Source organism: Puma concolor, chromosome B3, assembly GCF_028749965.1.
Source record: "Puma concolor isolate L17-30 chromosome B3, mPumCon1.1.hap2, whole genome shotgun sequence".
NCBI classification, from domain to species: Eukaryota; Metazoa; Chordata; class Mammalia; order Carnivora; family Felidae; genus Puma; species Puma concolor.
The window spans coordinates 90,831,762-90,851,197 of NC_141672.1; the positions used below are offsets into that span (position 1 = coordinate 90,831,762).

Here is a 19,436-nt window from a genome sequence, read left to right on the forward strand (position 1 = left end):
AAAAAATGTGGCCAATTTAGGCAGAGTGAACAGTAATTTATTATTCATCCATCTTACTCTTTCAGTCTATTTTTTTTCCCCCTTTTAAAAAAACTTTGGCCTATTTGAACTTGACTTTTCATTTCCTTTTCCATATTTAGTTCACTGAAGCTAAACACTATCATGCCAAGTTGGTGAATATAAGAAAAGAGATGCTGATGCTTCATGAAAAGACATCGAAGTTAAAAGTGAGTTGAAAATTGTTTCACATTCTTTATAGAAGTGGAGGTTTAATTGTTTTTTCAAGTATTCATTTTCTGACTTCTTATGTACCCATATGCAATAACATAATTCATGGTACATTGTTTTCCTTTAAAACATACTCTTTTGAACCCCACTCTGGGCTTTTCTACTAATAGCTGGGCTGAGGAGCTCATATTTTCATTGTCACAGCAGTTCTCAGTCAGTAAGAGTTTGGAGTAAGAAATTAAATTTTGTGTGTGTGTTGAGGGGGACCTTAAATTACCCAGAACAGGCTTAAAAGTTAAATATGAAACTCAGTAATGCCTATGGATTACCTCAAGTCAAAGCACTGCTATTTTTAAATTAGGCCATAACAGATAAGCTTTGATTGTTCTCTTGGTTTAAAATTTTTTTTGACATAGAAAAGAGCACTTAAACTGCAACAGAAGAGGCAAAAAGAAGAGTTGGAAAGGGAGCAGCAACGGGAGAAGGAATTTGAAAGAGAAAAGCAGTTAACCGCCAAACCAGCAAAGAGGACCTGAGAAGCTGAGTGTGTCTGTGTTCTTCCTCCCCCTGCCCCCCGTTACTTGCATGCAGGGCAGCCCAGGTGTGGGCTGGAGTGAAGGTAGTGCCTTACACCATCGGCCCGGCTCACGTTTGCAGTCCTTTTCCCGGGAGTGCTGTCTCTGGATCTTCATTTCCGCCATCAAGGAGCTTTTTGCCCCAAGTAGAGGACAAAATGTCACTCGCTTTGAGTCTTTGAATGTAATTTTTCAACTTCTGTTTTGCATCATTTTTAAATTCCTTACTTTGGCTTTGCATCATTTATCAACGGGAAAATGGTTTGATTGCTTTAATAGTCTAGACTCTAAGTGATTAAAAACTGGTATTTTTTAGCTTCTTGAGAAGTGTGGATTGAAAAGATTCCATTTCTTTTATGACTTGCCTTTCTGGCAATATAGTGCTGGTTTTTGGTAATTGCTTTATCGTTGCTTGTTTCAGAAGAAATGCCAACCATTTAAGCACATGTGCCCATGGAGAAGAGGTGGTGTAAGCCTTTGTGAAGAACACGATGGAGAAATGCATAACGGGAAATAATAGCATCTTAGACGTCGGACAGATGGGCAAGATTCCAGATAGATTCTGCTAACTGTATGCTCTGTCTGCTTCCTAGCGTTGTTGCTCTTTAGTTTTTACGTATTCTCTGCGTTCAGAGTCGATTCTCTCTACTTCTAAAGTTTGGCAAGGGTGGTAGAGCTGTCACACACACAACTATGCTGAAATATTTCGAATACTTAGTAAGAGTCATCACACACTGAGATACAGTTGCCAGATTGATAAGATACGAGTCCAGCTTTCAAAATGGAAGTTCTCATTGCTAGCTCTGTCCATCCACTGATTTGCTGTGTGGCCTTACATGTAGTTACTTTTTCTGTGCTTTAAAAAAAGTTCTTAAAGTAGAATGATATCTTTACCCACTACCCATGTTATAGATAATGACAAGAATGGTGGAAAATTAGCAAATACCTTCTTCACAAGAGACAGCATGATACCTTTAGTATTTGCTAGATTTTCCCCCTCAGTAGTTTCAGTAGGAACTTATGTGAGGAAATATTAAGAAGTTTCATTTTCTAAAATTGAGAGTATATTATTAATTGTTTTAGTATTTAATATCCAACTGGTCTCCAATCTATATTACATAGAGACTGTACAGAACCTATAAAGGTGTATGCTTAGAATGTGTATCTTTTATAGTCTCTGTTACATTTTGGTAAGCTGGAATCACTACCTCTGATCTCATATCAGGCTAATTAATGATGGAGAGGGCATTAGATTTAAGCTGATTGCTAAAAACTGGTCTGTTTGAAGGTTTACAGTTTTGGGAAAGCTGTTCCCTTCTTTGATGAATGAATTATGATCTCACAATTTACTTGACTTTGACCTTATATTAAGAATATAAATACATTTTATTTTAAAAGGCTACATTTGTCCTCAAACACTAGCTAAAACTGCCTAGGGCAGGATTCATTAGTGCTTGTGGGACAATGTCACTTAAATTGCTGAATGAACTCCTCTGTAAAGGCTGTGCACTGTTTCTCAGAGTGTTTTATGGGCCAGCTGCATTAAATGCTGGTTCCTGGACACCGCTCTCAATCTGCTGAAGCAAATCTGTTTGTTTGTTTTGTCTTTTTTTTTTTTAAGTTTCCCCACATGATTCTGATGTACCTTAAAAGTTGAGACCACTGGTCCAGTGGTCTAGGTCAGAGGTTCCCACACTAGACTGTATGCCACTGTCACCTGGGAACTTAAAACAGACATTCTGGAAGATTCTTACTCGTTAGTTCTGAGGTGGGGTCCATGCAAATTTTGAAGAGCTCCCACATAATTCTGATGTGGGAACCACTGGTCTAGAATGTCTAGTGATTTATATTTATAAGAAATGAAATAGCTTAAAAGCTACCCAATAACTCTTGGGATTAATCTTATGAAATAAATTCTGAACTGCTTTTGATAGAAAGTCAGATTTAAGACTGAAATAGATAGCAGGCAGGAAATAGATATAGAATTCTGGTTAATTAATTGAACTTTTGCGACCTATGTTAAAATAAATCATGTTTATTGAATGAGTGACAAGGCACATATACTTTTAGAATTGTATTTAAGATTTGAAGTTTTTTTTTTTTAAATGTCAAGGACATATATTAGCAACCACTATTTTTAGGTCAGTTGTAAATCAAAAGTACTGTTACGTTGGTAATTACAATCTAACACTTGAGCTGTATTTCAGTAGCATAGAAACATATCTTACTGACTAAACCTAAATGGAATCCTTCTAGTAGTCTTGCTGTATTTTTGCACAGTATAATGAATTGGTACTTGGGTTGGTTGTTTGGTTGAAAAAAATTGCCTTTGTTTTGAACTATATCACGTATGTACTGAACTAAAATGATGAGAGTTAATTTTGTATTTACTTTGCAGTAGGTAATATGTAAAGATGCAGACATTGAATGTAATATGGATTGTGTCTGCAGTGAGTTTTTGAGTGGGTACAGTTTATAAATATGCCAGTTATACACCCTTGTACATTTGTCTGATTTTGAACTTGTACAATGAGGACTACTTTTTACACATTTAATAAAAAAAAAAAAAAGTCTCTGAACTATCCCATGTCATTTATCCAGCACCGTTTTGTTCATAGCACTGTATACCTCCCTTTATGTTTCTTATTTTAAACATTTCACTCCTTTGCTTTCCCCTCCTGTCATCTTTCTGTTAATGTTCTCTGTAGATTGTATCACAAAATGAGCGGTCCACTCATGGAATCCTCTTCAGAAAGGTGATAGAAAGTGTTGTGAAAAGAGTCTGGGTGAAACAACCCAACTTCATAAAGTTATTTACTATCTGAGAATAGAAATAATAACTACACATTTTAGTAATTTGGTAGGAAGTGCTTCATAAGGATCCCTGTATGAATCGCCTGTAAATAATGAAAATTTCTAGCTAATAGGATATTTTAGGTCAGGTTTAAAAATTTTTTTTAACCTGGGGCCACCTGGGTGGCTCAGTAAGTTAAGCATCTAACTCTTGATTTTGGCTGAGGTCATGATCTCACGGTTCGTGGGTTTGAGCCCCACTCTGTCCTGACAGCATGGAACCTGCTTTGGATTCTCTCTCTCTGTCTCTCTGTCTCCCTCCCTCTCTCTCTCTCTCTGTCCTGTCCCCCACTGCCCTCTCAAAAACATATAGATATTTAAATTTAAATTTGTGTAACACGTGAGTCCGTGGACTTCTGTGGATGGCCTTTGGAGGGGACATGAACTCTCATAAATCCCTTGTAGAATTTTGTATGTGTTTCCCAGGATTGGGTCTGTAGATTTCATTAGATTCTCTTATGTACATGTAAAATTTCCTTCAAAGCAATGATCCTTAATCATTAAACCTCCAAACTTCACTGTGAATATTAAAAAAAAGTTACTTAGTTTCTAGGTTTTCCTTTTGGATGAAGATAGTTCAGTTTTTTTGTTTGTTTGTTTTTTGTTTTTCAAACTCACTCAAAACCCAGAGATCAAGAATTGCATGCACTACCAACTGAGACTGTCAGGCACCCCGATAGTTCCTGTATTATGTACTTGTTCAAAGACTGTGTTTATACGGATTAATCAGTTATTTGAGATTTGCTCTGTTGCACATTCATACTGTTTCAGCTCTGTTTTGCATGTATGTGGCCAGATGCCACCTAGTCTTCAGGTTAGCATTTGGGTGAGGGCAGGTTTATTTCAAAGCCATTAAGAGAGTGAAGAGAGTAGTCAAGGGAGACAGTTTTAACGGCTAGTTTAAAAAACACTTAAAGCAAAAATTCCAAAAAACGCAATGTGAAGGAAGGGCAGTCAAAGAGAGGGTAGGGAAAATTTGGAGCAGTGTGGGAGTGGTAATCAAGAAAGATGATTGTTTTTCAGTAGCTCGATGTCGGGAACTGGAAAAAAAAAAAAAGGAAAGGCAAGAGTGAAGTAGAAGGGGAGGCAATGTATCTTTTGTAGACCTGTGTATCCTGAAAATAAGGGAAGTTGATAGGCATGTACAGAATAATAAATTAGTAATATTCACCAATTTAGGATAAGGTCGCCCCCTACTGTCACTTCATTGTAAATTGGAGAGAAAGTGCTAGCCTGCTGTTCCTTCCGGTTTCGATCATAAAGACACTCTGTTTGTTCTCAATGTGTTTCAGGCCTGCAGTGCTCAAATCTGGATAAGGATGGGGCTGAAAATGTCTGAGTGTGTATGGGTGTTGCTCACTCCTATTCTAGGCTTGACTTTTATTCCAACTTTGGAAAAGACAGTCAAAAAGTATATTGAACACTGCAAGGGAATACTAAGTAACAAAATTGTGATGTGTGTTTAGACCTGAACATTCCTGGCCTCTGCTTTGATCCTAAAACTTTGCAGTATGTGGGGCCTTAGAAGTAGTGGTTAGGATTGTGGACTCTGAAGTCAGACTGCTGTGGTTTATATTTGGGCTTGGACTTGCCTGACCCCTGTGTACCTTACTTTCCTAAGCTGTAAGGTTGGGATAAATGTTTCTAGGTTTATAAGTTAGAAGATTTTACGATATCCACAGGAAAACAAACTAGTTAGAGCTCACGAACTGTTGGATGTTGTAGTATCTTGATGGCACACATCCACGTGGGGGTCTTGGTGCTTATTTTGCCCCTTTTTACATGTTTTTTGCTCACAGGGTTTCTGCTGCCTAGGATCCTTCATCCTCTAATGTTTATTACCTGTTGAGACACCTATTCGTTCTTTGCAACTCAAATGTCACTTACGGTTTTTCAAACCACTTCCCAAAGACTTTCTTTTTTCTTTGTGTTCTGTAGTAGTTAATAATACATTTGGCATTTACAGTATTAGTTATGTGCTCACAAGTCTCTTCAAGATCGAGGATCTTCATGGTCATCTTTTTATTCCATGGTGCAGTAGTGGACCATGGTCTACAGTTGGTGTATATTAGGGTTCTCCAGAGAAACAGAACCAATAGGGTAGGTGTGTGTGTGTGTGTGTGTGTGTGTGGAGAGAGAGAGAGAGAGAGAGGAGAAAGAGATTTAAGGAATTGGTTCTTCTGATTGTGGGGGCTGGTAATTCCAAAATCTGCAGGGCAGGCTGGAGACCCAGAGAAGAGCTGATGTTGCAGCTTGAGTTCAAGGGCAATCTGGAGGGAATTCTCTCTTCCTCAGAGGACCTCAGTGTTTTCCTCTTGAGGGTTTCAACTAATTAAGGGCCACCCACAGTAAACAGGTACTCTTACATCTAGACTGGCATTTGACCAAATACCTAGATACCATGAACTAGCCAAGTTGCCACATAAAATTAACCTCAGTTAAGAGATTGACTTGAATCTAGTAGGAGAGAGATATACAGATATTAAAAGCAGCTATAATAAAAAGCTGGCTTGCATGAATGTGAGATAAGGAATATTGCAATAGAAAGATCAAATTTCTGCAATTCAAACATGCCTCGGGAGCCTGTAATCCTTGGATAATCCATGGTACCTGCTTCCATTAATTCACTTAGACTAAAACAAGTGATAGCCAGTTTTAAGACCTTGGGAATCAAATGAGCTCAGAGATCATGAATGTACTGTTTAGATTTATACTTTCTCTATCAAGTACGGGCTGTTTCAGTCTCTTAAGAATAGCTTCAAGGAAGGAGGTGGACGGTTTTAGAGCAGGCTCAATGGATAAGCACATGCTTCGATTTCTAATCCGATAAGGCACAGATGGGATGATGCTGCCATCTTGTGGTACTTTTTGCTCCCCTAGTTCTATAAATTCTAGTATTGTCTGATGAAATTTGGCCTGTTTTCGACTATACTTTTAGGTAAGTCATGGTTTTCTGTATGGTCTGAACTTTTGTTTGAACAGTGAGGTGTTTGAAAGTAATCTCTGTGAAGCAGCTGATAAAGTTTAAAATTACATTTTTCTAACTTTTTTGAGTCTTTTAGTTTTTGTTTTTGTTTTTTTTTTAAGATTTAAAAAAGAATTACTTTGACTACAATCCACCCCCCTTATGGGGTTTGAACTCACGACCCCAACATCAAGAGTCACATGCTCTACTGACTGAGCCAGCCAGGGACCCTGAGTCTTTAGTTTGATGGTGGGCTTGAGGGCTTTTTTCTTCTTCAGTCATGTAATCTATCATCAACCATACTCAGCATCCTGTTCTAAGGCTAAAAAGATTTTGCTTTGGGAAATTTCTGTGTTTTTATTTCCCTGAGCCTCCACATCAGGGCCTCAGCTGATAGGATTTGGGGTGGGCACTTGACCCAAGGGCAGCCAACCTATAGGCCACTTGGTGAAAAATTAGCCTGGCATTAAAAACTTTGCATAAATGGGAACTACATAGACTCTCATTGGTTTAGTTGATTATTGTCTTGGGACTATGTGTTAGAATACTCAGAATCAGCCCTTTAGTAATTGAAGGAGGAATAAAAAGACACATAGATGCAGACAGAGAACAGCTGAGTGTCAAATGAGGAGGGGTAGGGAACCATGAACTTCCACTTCTTGAAAGGGGTTGAGGTCATCAGACCCCTCAACATGCCTTGGATCCTGAGTTTTCCTGCAGAAGGCTCTGTGTGACTCACGTGCTGGACTTTTCTTGGGTTCCTACGGGATTTGATTCCTGAGCTAAGTTTACTATTTCCCACAGGGATCTTACAATACCTCCCTCCCTTCTCCTACCTTTCCCGCTTATGAGGTAACCTTAACAAATCTCTATTTATTGCAACTAGAAGCCCCTAACACTGTCATTGTTTTTCAGGTTGTCCTAACATTTTGTATTTTTCAAAGTGTTTTAATATGCATTATCTAATTTAATAATAAGGATGCTACTTAGGAGTGTATGTATCTCCCTGCCTACTTATCCAGGAATTCAAGGAAGAAGATGACGATGACCAGCACCCAGATGCGGTTCTACCATCAACCACACACCTGTTCTCATTGTTCATTGGTTTTTTTTTTTCTTCTCTTGTTTTGTTCAATTTCTTAGAGTAGTGTCATCTCTGACTGGATTGCTGATCCCGCTATATTTGCAGCTCATTCTCAAGCCTAACATTCTGAGCCCCAGTTCCGTGGAGCATCTGGTACATGCAGGTGCATTACTACACATGTTGTATAACCGCGGTAGTAGAAGGTGATCACCGTAACACTGTATTCTTATCGCCGTGTTATAGATGAGGACAGGTGGTGGAGCTGGGATTTGGTTTAGAGGAACACCCAAAGCTACCCCATTGCTGGGGAACTTTCTTGGGCTGGAGACCCTAGAAACAGAGATTAAATGCTCTAACTTGAGAGTTTAACTCTTTTGATAAAACTATACCAGTGATGGGGAGTTACATGGATGTACCACTTCATCTGCTAATTCCCTTAATCGAGTCTGACAATACGGGAAGAAGTGGAAGAGGCATACGTTCCTCCATTAGGAGAGAGCTGAGTGGGAGGAAGGCACAGAAGTCTTTGATTTTCCTCCAAGGCTGTTTTAATTCTAGACTGACCGTGAAGCTCCACACCTCTCGGAGAGAAACAAGCAACGGAGAGACGAACTGGGTGGGATGTGGTTCACAAGCCTTGCCTTGAAATGATGACGAGGACGAGGATGGAGTTGACAGAAGACAAGTCACACTGCTAGGAGAAACGAACAACTCCAGTGTGGCCAGGACATTCCCATTATGGCTGTTCTGAGACATGTCACCATCGCCACCTCAAGAAAGCTTTTTTTTTTTTTTTTTTAATGTTTATTATTTTTGAGAGAGTGTGCATGAGCTGGGGAGGGGCAGAGAGAGAGGGAGATAGAGGCTCTGAAGCGGGCTCTGTGCTGACCACAGACAGCCCGACGCGGGGCTCGAACTCATGCACCGTGATCGTGACCTGAGCTGAAGTTGGACGCTTAACCGACTGAGCCACCCAGGCGCCCCAAGAAAGCTATCTTTGATGTGGCCTTGCTGAGCCTGCATTTCTGGATCTTCAGCCTACCTCTCAGCTCCGTCTGTTCTGTACTTTAATAGCTTTGGGGGAAGAGCACAGTTAGAATCCCCGTTTTCTCACTGGGGGAGCCCTAAGTACTTCAGTTTCCCTTGGGGGTAAACGTGCAGCCCGGAGGTGAACCCTAACACTTTTCCAACATTAATTAACATTATAAGACACCTTGTATTCTGTGGCTGTCAAGTAGCATTGACTCCTGGACTGTCGTTTTCGCTCAATAATGGCACCAATGTATTTGTTCAGTGCGGTGGCAGCATCCAGGCAAATGAATTCATTCAGATGAGATGTTTCTGGCCGTTAACTACCTCACAGTGTGGGCCTCACACAAATCCTGCGGCCCATAAGTTTACCCTCTCAGAACAGGGTGGGGAGGGAGGCAGAGAAGAGATTGCTTGTTTGCTTGTGACTGAGGGCGGATGCCCCTTTCCTGTCTGGATTATGATGGGATAAAAGTCTAATGGTAAGTACAGGAGGTGAGGCATGATGAGTCACCTCGCCTCTCTGCAGTCCACCCTGGAGTTTTCTTACCCTACTGACTCACCTCCTCTCCCCAGAGAGCTGTCACACTCAGCAGCAACTTGTGGCACCTTACAAGTCAGACCTGATGTTAAGGATGGAGACTGGCAATTAAATGAGACTGTGCCACATCCACCTCAGTTGAGGGTTCCCATTGTGGCCATGAGGACGTGCCTCGCACACCTCTACATCACTGACCAAGGGCCCCCAGCTGTGGTTCTCCGAGACCCATCTGCATTTGCACTGAGGCGGGCTTCCCACGGGCTGCTCCTGGGAAAGACAGGACTTCTCTGACGGTCAGCTTTGGCTAAAGGACTCCCCATGGGTATCACTGAAGTTCTGCTCAGCAGTTTAGGATCCTCCCCTCCCCACCCCCCACAACTTCCTTCCTTTTCTTCTTCATTCTGGCAGGTAGTACAAGAAGGAATAAAGAGGTTGACGGAAGTAGACATGCTGGAAAGGCTGTATCATGTAAGGCCAAAAGATGCACCGGAGAATATGTGCCATGAGAGAGCACAGGACATATCACCAAGTCATCACAGTGCACTGGTGACAGGGCCACCAGCATCACTAAGAGGTTTTGCAGGCCAGGAATGGTGGAGTTTCTGAGAAGTGATTATAAACTGAGCATGTTAGCACATGGGAGGATTGATAGAGGCCAGGGGGTGGCTCTTAACTGCTGAAAGCCCCGAGGCCAGACTTCCCTTACTCACCAAAAGGCAAGGTTGGAGGGTAGTCCATGGGCTTTACGGCAGGGGGTTGTGGAGATGGTTAGTGGACCTTGGTGTCAATTTTGCATCAGCGGACAAAATAGGCAGATAGTCAACAAGGGTGCAGCTTAGCATCTGTAACAGGGGACAGCAACTTTGTAGGTAATGGGCTATATAGTAAATATTTTAGGTTTTGTAGGTCACATCAGCTGTAACAGTACAAAAGCACCCACAGACAATATGTAAACCAATGAGTGTAGCTATGCGTCAATAAAACTTCCTTTACAAAAACAGGCGGTTGTTTGATTTGGTCCATGGGCCATTGTTTGCTGATCCCTTATCTATTTTTTTTTTTTTTTTTAAGCAAAATTAGAGGAGCAACAAGCTGGTGGCAGTCACTTCAATATGAAGTCATGATCTCTTGGGGTGCCTGGGTGGGACGGCTGAGCGTCTGACTTTGGCTGAGGTCATGATCTCACAGATCATGGGTTCAAGTCCCGTGTCGAGCTCTGTACTGATGGCTCAGAGTCTGAAGCCTGCTTCGGATTCTGTGTCTCCTCTCTCTGTCCCTTCCCTACTTGTGTTCTGTCTCTCTCAAAAATAAATAAACATTAAAAAAAAAAAAAAAAAAAAGAAGTCATGATCTCTTGCTCAGTTCCCAGACTTGAGTCAGTTTTGAGATCTGGAGCCCACTGACTAAAGAGGTGTCTGGAGGAAGGACCCTGCAGCACTCTGGCTTGTACAGACTGTGACAATTCCCCCAGTCCTTCCTCAAAGGAACCCATGGCCGTTTACTTGGGTGACTGTTCACTAGGACTGTTGGACAAAAGATTCTGAGTTGATACTGATAAATAGAGACCTAAAGAGGCATCATGGCCCCCCTGTTGGAACGGGGGCCTATGAGGACCAAGTAAAAAATTAGGTCCTGCATGAAGTCCAGTTTACAATGGGTCTACTGGGGCCACAGCCCCATCCAGGGGCCACATTAGATCTCTTCCCATCATTGACACCGCTAACACAATGGGGGCAGCTAGCAGGGCTGACAGCACCGGGTTGAACCTTTTGCAACACCCTTTCCTGCTTCAGCTCCACTCAAAGCGGCAGCCTTCTGTGCCACCCAATATATGATCCAGAGAAATATCCCTGGGGTGGAAAGTGTTGCCTCTAGCACACAAAGAGGTCTACGAGGCACTGTACTTCCTTCTTTGTGACGGGATAGTATGATGCAGCAGTTTGTTTTCTATCTCAGAAGGGGATGTCCCAGAATACCCCTGGCCTCTGGAACTCTAAAAATGTCACTGAAATGGCCTGTTCCTGACTCTTCATAGAGTTTTCTCCCATCCTCTGAAGTGAATGCATCTTACTGAGACCTGTAGCATTTTAGCCTCTCTTACTCGACCTGTCCAGTCAGCTGGATGTCATCAGTGAAATGGGTCAGTGTGCTCTTCTCTTACATGTCTAAGAAGCCCAGAGCTTTCAGAGTGTATAATGATAGGAAGTGGGAGATTTTTAAAAAATGTTTGTTTTTGAGAGAGAGAGAGAGGGAGCAGGGGTGGAGCAGAGAGAGAGGGGGACAGGGGATCTGAAGCAGGATCTGTGCTGACAGTAGACAGTCTGATGCGAGGCTAGAACTCACAATCCATGAGATCATAACATGAGCCCAAGCCGGATGCTTAATTGACTGAGCCACCCAGGCACCCCGCAAATGGGAGAATTAACATAACCCTGAAGCAAACTGTAAATTGAATGTTGTCTATTTTCCCTGCCCACAGAGTCCCAGCCAACACTTGTCTCTGGGGGCTTAAGAAGTGTCTCATCCACAGGTATGGAATCCCATTCAGCAGAGCATCGAACCAGGAGATCTACATCAAGTGAAGGACGTGTAGGAGAGGGTCATAGCTATGAGATCCTCTGGCTGTGTCATGTACTGCACCACCCAGAAGTAACTGGTCTTACAGATTGTTGGAATGGCCTTCTAAAAGCCAACGGAAGCTCCATCTGTGAGAAAGCACTCTGAGAAGGTGGACTGATGTCCTTCAGGACATGGTGTATTTATTAAATTAGAGACCTCCACATGGTACTGTGTTCTCACTAAGAAGGATACAAGGGTCTGAAAACCAAGGGGTGGAAGCAGGAATGGCGTAACTTACCATCATACCTAATGACCCACAGGGAATTTATGCTTCTTTTCCTTGAAACTCTGGGCTCTGCATGATTGGGGTTCCTGGTCCCAGAGCATGGGTCCTGGTCCCAAGTACTTCATGGTTGGGGCACCCTTCCCAGAGGCACAGTGAAGGTCCCACTGAATAAGAAGTTATGACTGCTGAGTTTGGAGTTTTGTGTCCAGGGACAAGCAGGCAAGAGAGGAGTTGCTGTACTAGCAGGAATAACTGACCCTGATCCTCAGGAGGAGGGGAGCTACTTTTACACAACAGGGGCCAGGAGGAATGTGTGTGGGACTCAGGTGGGCACCTCCTATGCTCCCTTGCCCGATTAGAACTGTGAATAGGACACATGCAGCAACCCAGCCTGAGAAGGGAAGGTATGATTATCAAGTGTTCAAACCCCTCAGGAATAAGGTCTGGTCACACCACCAGTGAAGGCCCAAGACCTGCTAAGGTGAAGCTGAGGCTGAAGGCGGTTTAGAATGGATGGTGGAGAAAGGAGAAGGTGAGTATTCACTGTGGCCTTGAGATCAATTGTGATGATCTTGGGGGTCTGTAGTTCATCCAGTAAAGGCCTTCTGAATTGTTTCACAGGAGGAGGGAGGTCAGGAGGCCCATGGTAGAGCTTCTCTCTGCACCTTTATGGAGAGGTAGATCTGTGTGGCCCAGGAGGTACACAGTGGGGCCAGGAGACCAGGCCTCACAGCCCGCCAACTATAGGGAGCCTAACTGAACAAGGACCCCAACCACTTCACTCTGAATTCTAACACCACATTTTTGCTAAAGTATGCTTCCCATGGGCTGCTCCTAGTCAATGACTGAGTTCAGCAGGGATATTAAAGCAAGCCCAGGGCCTCTTGTTCAAATTTTGTTAAGAATTTCAAGATGGCGGGGCACCTGGGTGGCTCAGTTGGTTAAGTGTTTGACTCCTGATTTCTGCTCAGGTCATGATCTCATGGTTCATGGGATGGAGCCCTGTGTATGGCTCTGTGCCGATAGTGCAGAGTCTGCTTGAGATCCTCTCTCTCCTTCTCTCTCTGCCCCTCCACCCTCAAAATAAATAAATAAACATTAAAAAAATAATTTTAAAACAACAGCAGCATAGCATTAAGCCAGGTGTGGGCCCTGTGTGACTACAGGTCATATTCTCATTAAGCTGGCTTTGCCTAGGAGATACAGGTATCCCCCAGGCTGACTTTGGCTTGATAGCTTTGTTGAAACTTCTTTAGACTATACAGCTGTCTAGAAAGCTTCCATTCAACCTTCCTTCCCTCTCTTCTTCTATTAGGGTCAGACTTACATCATACTCTGATGGTTATCCCAACCTTCTCCAGCTTCCTCCTCATTTTTTCTCCCAAGAATTTCCTAATAAAATCCTTGCATGTTTAATTTTGTACTGGTATCTGCTTCTCACAAGGCCTAGACTCACACAGCCTTTTAATCCTGCTATGCTATCACATATGTATGTAACAGACCCTTCATCATGACTTTGAGGGTTTTCTTCCCAGCAATAAAAACAAGTTAGGCCCCCTGTCTCCTGGGTCTCAGCTGGATGATACTGCTTATGCACAAAATGACCTGATTTCAATATTTATTCATTTTTGTGAGACAGAGAGAGATAGAGTGTGAGCGGAGTAGGGGCAGAGAGAAGGAGACACAGAATCTGAAGCAGGCTCCAGGCTCTGAGCTGTCAGCACAGAGCCCCACGTGGGGCTCAAACCTACAAACCACAAGATTGTGACCTGAGCCAAAGTCAAATTCTTAACCAACTGAGTCACCCAGGCACCCCCAAAATGACCTGATTTCAAATGGGCAACACAGGTTATACAGAGGCTAAACTTTTCTTTATCCCATCTTCAGAGAAGGCTGACTGTATTTTGGGCATGAGTTTGTAGTAGAAGTTAAAACTCCTGCAGGAGAAAGAGATACCAGATAGAAAAGGGAGATATCAGTAACAGGAGAGAGGATGCATGTAAGAAAGAAGGACAAAAGTAGGGAATAGTTGAGAGAGAAAACAAGGAAGCCTAAAAGTGGCATTTTCTAGAGAAAGACTCTGAACAGGGGTCCCCTTGGATCTTGGATGTTGGTAGTCCCAGGGCCAATGTCATTGGCTGCTGGAAAGAGGCTGCTTGCTTTCACTCACTCACTGCTCTCTTCAGGTCCCCAGCCACTTTTTCAGGGTTGTGTCAATCGCCCAACTTTAACAGAGTTACCACAAACCAGGCCCAAGCTCATCCATTCTTCATGCTCCATCTGGAGCTATGGGAATCCCCCAGTCCTCCAGGGAAATGCCTGTTGCAACTTCATAGTCCCTAGAGCTCCCTTCTAGATGGACTGTTCCTGTGTTACTCAAAACATGTGTAAAAAGTGGTAAGTGAACAACTAGGAGAATTGCTACCTGCTCCAGGGATCAGGAAGACCTTAGATTCCCATACTCCCCCCAGTCCTGAGCTTTTCATCAAATTCCTAGCCCTCCAGGTGCTTATCCATTGTGAGTTATAAGTTTACTGGATTTTTAAGACTCCTTTGAGGCAGCCTGTTTGAACTGTTTTGGTGCTTCTACTCTTACCTAGAGACCATTCTGCTGAGCCCAACACACTTTTATTAGATAAAAGACATAGTGCTAAGCCCTGGGAACAAGAAGATGACACAGTTCCTGTCTTCAATGGGTTTATATTTTTCTTGGAGAGACACAGTTTGTCACATTATACATAACTATATTCGTGGGAGCAGTAAGTAATGATGACTTAAAAAGTGTGAGAGGGGGGCGCCTGGGTGGCGCAGTCGGTTAAGCGTCCGACTTCAACCAGGTCACGATCTCACGGTCCGTGAGTTCGAGCCCCGCGTCGGGCTCTGGGCTGATGGCTCAGAGCCTGGATCCTGTTTCCGATTCTGTGTCTCCCTCTCTCTCTGCCCCTTGCCCGTTCATGCTCTGTCTCTCTCTGTCCCAAAAATAAATAAACGTTGAAAAAAAAAATTAAAAAAAAAAAAAGTGTGAGAGGAACTGAGATGGGGAATGAGGAGACTCACTGCTTGGGGAGGCTTGGGGAGAAAAGGATCTTTGACAAGGAGCCAACCATCAACTCCACAGAAACCCCTTTCACTCACCAGCTCTTGCTCTTGAGGCAGAAGGAACACTCACTGCATGTATGTGCCCCTGAGGATGGACTGGGGCCTTCCCCCCGCTTTGCTTCGTCTCTTGGGAGTATCACTCCCACACTCAGGTTTAATTTTATGTCTAAGGGGCATTTTGGGTGCAGTATATCTGCCTGTAGAGCAAACAGTTAGCTTTTCCATGTCTCAAATCCCTCCCATCTTTGAGAAACTGGGTTTAATATTCATGCACCAGGGCAATGTTTGTACCGTTCCATTTGTCTTCGGGCAGGCACGTTGAACTTCTTTCTCTCCGGTACCCAGTATAACACCTGCCTGAACACTGGATAGCAACAATAAGAAAAACTATAATACTATAGTTACTTTAGTAACTACCACTTACAGAATACATATTCTATGCCACGTATGGTACCGATCATTTTATATGTATTAACTCTTTTAATTTTCGTAAGGATACCATGAGGTAGGCGCTTTAAAACATACCCATTTTACTGATACAGTTAACTGAGGTATATTAATACATTCTCTTTGAGACTGGTGGTGTACAAACCCAAAGTATATGGGTCCTCATAGTCCCACACACTCTTAAGTATTCATGGCCTAAGAGACACAATGTTTATTCTTCTTGTGTATCCTGGAGATAGGAGGGCAGGTTTTATCTCTATTTTATAAACAAGGAAGTTTGGGCAAAAAAGAATTGCCCCAAACTGAGTCTGAGACTAAGTCTCTGAGAAAGACTTCATTCCGGATCCAGTATTATTTTTCCATCCTAGGAGGCTCCCGTGGAGGGAGAGTCTGATCCTGCCTGAGCCACACCTTCACACCACAGCATTCGAACACAGGATTCAGCAGAACCCTTTGTTGCTGTAGGAATGTGGGTTTCCACTATCATACCACCTTGCTTATGTATGTAGAAGACATCTATATTAATAAGATCTTATATTTGTGGAGCCGATAGTAAACAGCTTTTTTGTTTGTTTGTTTTGCTGCCCAGTATTCATCCCCTTTCCCCATGGCGGGGTGGGGTGGTGGTGGGGAGGCGGTGGGGGGAACGCCCATCATAAGAATACTTGTGGAATTCAGAGGGGCCGGATGTGCTCGCTCTCTGCTTTGATAGCTGCAATGCTGGCCTTTGACATAGATTTGGTCAGTGGACACTCCCACCGAGGACTGGAATTCTCATTCCCTTTATATTTGTGTCATTTGTGAAAGCAGTTGGGAGCATTCTTGTGGTGCCAGATGGTGTTGTGTTTTCTGGTTTGTTTTTTTTTTTTTTTTGTTTTTTGTTTTTTTTTTTTTTGATTCTGCAGAGCTGTCTCGATTCCTGTCCACTTCTCCTGCCATTATTACTTCATCATTCTGGCAGTTCTATGAACCCCCCTGAGAGCCTTTTTTATTTTATTTTAAAATTTTTTTAATGTTTATTTATTTTTGAGAGACAAAGTGCAGGGAGGGGCAGAGAGAGAGGGAGACACAGAGCCCGAAGCAGGCTCCTCTGAGCTGTGAGCACAGAGCCCGATGCAGGGCTCCAACCCACGAACCACAAGATCATGACCTAAGCTGAAGTTGGGACGTTTAACCGACTGAACCACCGAGGTGCTCCCCTGGGAGCCCTTAATATCCCTTTTCTACACGAGGTCTCCTGCTTGTTACCAAGAATGTCGACTGAGATAGAGCCCTTTGTAGTGCGTGAAGTGCTTCTGGTCTGAAAAACTTCATCTTCTATGTAACCGATGAGGAATCTCTAGCTCTCCTGGAGCCTGATAGCAATTCTAGTTCTTATTTGACAGGGAGGATGGCTCTGAGGAAAACAGCACATTTGGGAGATGTGGGGGCAGCTTTTAAAAACTCAGCATGACGCTATCATTATGCCCTATTTGCCGCTGTGGGTCTGTGGCTGCCTGGCGGTCTGGCTGGATGATTGCTGTGCGTGCCGCTCTGTCCCAGCAGTGGGGACCCGGGAGGAACCCAGCCCCAGTTCCCCTATAAGTGTCACTGCAGGCCCTCAGAAGCTGACGTCACCTTCACCTCGGCCGGGCTGCTGTCTCAGCTAGGGAGGGTGTGCTGGGGCCAGGGAGTGAGCCTTTTCTCTAGCTACTCTTCCACCCAGGGAAGAGTGGGAAGGGAGAGGGTGGGGCTTGCTGGGGAGCTGAGCGGGGAGTACTGTTTACAGCTGCCTGTTTGCAGGACCGGCCTCTCTACGTGCCCTTCCTTCCCACCTTCCCTTTCTTGTTCTCCAGAGGCTCCCTTTCTCTGTTCCATTCCCTATTCCCGCCCATTCCCGTTGCTGGCCCTTCCTGCTCAGGAGCCTGCACCGTCTTCCCAGAGCCATGTCAGTTTGCTTTTCCTTCTCCTAAATGTTCCCGAATTGGGTTGAGTTCCTCTCAGTGCCAGTCCTTCTTCTTCCCACCTTTAATGATGCTTTTCCTAGACCCCCATCTCCACAAGTGCACTTTTGACGACTTAGCGAGCCCCACGTGGGGAGGAACCAAGTCTGTTTTGTCAACAGCATATGACCAGGGAGCAGGCAGAAGGCTTGCTTGACACCTCGCAGGCAGGGACTGGGGAGTATCCATCATATGAAAGAATGACTGCATGAGTGAGTGAGTAACCTCTTAGCCCCTTCCTGGCTGTCTGATGTTACAGTCAGTCACTGATCTTCTTGGAAGAAGGAAGGGTGTTAGGGGAGGCGTGATGCCTCCAACTTTATGCTTTTGTCTCGATTGCATTGAATATTCTGGGTCTTGTGGTTCCCTACAAATTTTAGGATTGTTTGTTTTATTTCTGTGGAAAAAAAACGTCATTGGAAGTTTTGTAAACGTTGTATCGAACCTATAGATTGCTTTGGGTAGTATGGACATTTTAACATTAATCCTTTCAATCCATGAGCATGGACTATGTTTCCATTTGTGTCTTCTTCTCTTTCATTCATCAGCGTCTTGCAGTTTTCAACGTCTTCTAGCTTCAAATTGCAGTAAGGCCTTGGGGACACCCCATATTTATGATGAAAAGGTGCCGCTCCATCTGATTTGGTGGGGGACCGGTCATCTACACTTTGCAACCCCCTTGAAAGAGCAGCCAACTGAAAATGTCCAGTTATGAAGGTAGTATGGAAGACGGCGTGAAGGCTAGTGGCTGAAGCCAGCTGACCCCAGCCTGTGCCTTGAGGTGAGAGCGCGGCTCGGTCGTTTACCAGCGTTTACCAAAGCAAGCGGCTGGGCTTCTCTGAGCCACGGTGGCCTTATCTGTGAGGTGTGCCCTAGGGTAGCTGTTTTCCTGGGACGTCCTGGGAACCGGGCGGGAAGCACGCACCCAAAGTGCCTAGCTTCAGTCCACAGCCCTGCCTCCACCTTTGCCCCTCCCAGTTACGCAGTGCAGGTGGCACAGGCCGGGAGAGTGGGTGAGGAAGGAGGACTTGAGGGAAGGGGTGGGGGGGGGGGGGCGGGAGTGACAGGTGGCCCCAGTGCCCTTCGCAGGCGCGCGCTAGGACGCCTGCCAGTTTCCAGAGCGCCCCGGGGGTAGGGGCGAGCGTGCCCCGCGGGCAGAGCTCTGGGCCCGCGGGACCCCGCGTTCCTGGCTCTGTCCTCTGGGCGCGCTCAAAGCCGGGGTCCAGTCTGCACTTGGCCTCGGCGTCAGGCTGCGGCGGCAGGCGGGGCAGCGGCTTTCCTCTTGCGGGGAGCCCCGCTCTCCCCGCCTCCAGCGTCCGCCCCGGGGCCGGGCAGGCGGGCGGGCGGGGCCCCAGCCGCGGCGCCCAGCCCGGGCAGGGATCCGCCGCTTTTGCTGCGCCGACACTGTGGCCGGAAGCTCCGCTCGCCCCTGGGTAAGAGGCCTCCCGCGGCCGATCTCGGGCCCTCGGCCAGGGGAGGGGGACCGGGCGGGGACACGGGTCACCCCAGAGGCTGGTTGTGGGCCCACCTTCGCCCACGCAGCTGGCACCGTGCGTCCCATCCCGCTTCACACCCTCTCCCCACCCGCGACCCCCGCCGCTCTCGCTGCCCTAGTCTGGAGCTCGGGGGTGGTGCTCGCGCTTCCTTCCCGGAGCGTCAGGTTTCGGGGGCGCGGAGGGGCCAACCTGCGAGGGGAGGTTGAAAACTGGGGTATCCGTGGGTTTGGTGTGTGGGAATTTCTGGCGCCTTTCACTTGTTGAATGTGCCACTTAGCACCGTCCCGGGACA

At 45.0% G+C, this 19,436-nt stretch overlaps 2 protein-coding genes across 4 annotated transcripts in view; both read left to right on the top strand.

Annotated features, from left to right (window-relative positions):
• Nucleotides 1–3,385, top strand: part of BLOC1S6 (biogenesis of lysosomal organelles complex 1 subunit 6) — a 128,838-nt gene extending 125,453 nt beyond the window's left edge. For 2 of the 3 annotated variants that reach the window (XM_086710605.1, XM_025919788.2), the window contains 2 exons: nt 141–227; nt 645–3,385. In XM_086710605.1, coding sequence (XP_086566731.1) covers nt 141–227; nt 645–764 — 207 coding nt within the window. In that variant the 3' untranslated portion in view covers nt 765–3,385. The remainder of the gene's footprint in view (nt 1–140; nt 228–644) is intronic. The other variant, XR_015252631.1, reaches the window with a different exon arrangement.
• Nucleotides 3,386–18,714: 15,329 nt separating this feature from the next.
• Nucleotides 18,715–19,436, top strand: part of SQOR (sulfide quinone oxidoreductase) — a 49,344-nt gene continuing 48,622 nt past the window's right edge. Inside the window, exon 1 of the mRNA XM_086710606.1 lies at nt 18,715–19,081. The gene's annotated coding sequence lies outside the window, so the exon portion shown is untranslated. The remainder of the gene's footprint in view (nt 19,082–19,436) is intronic.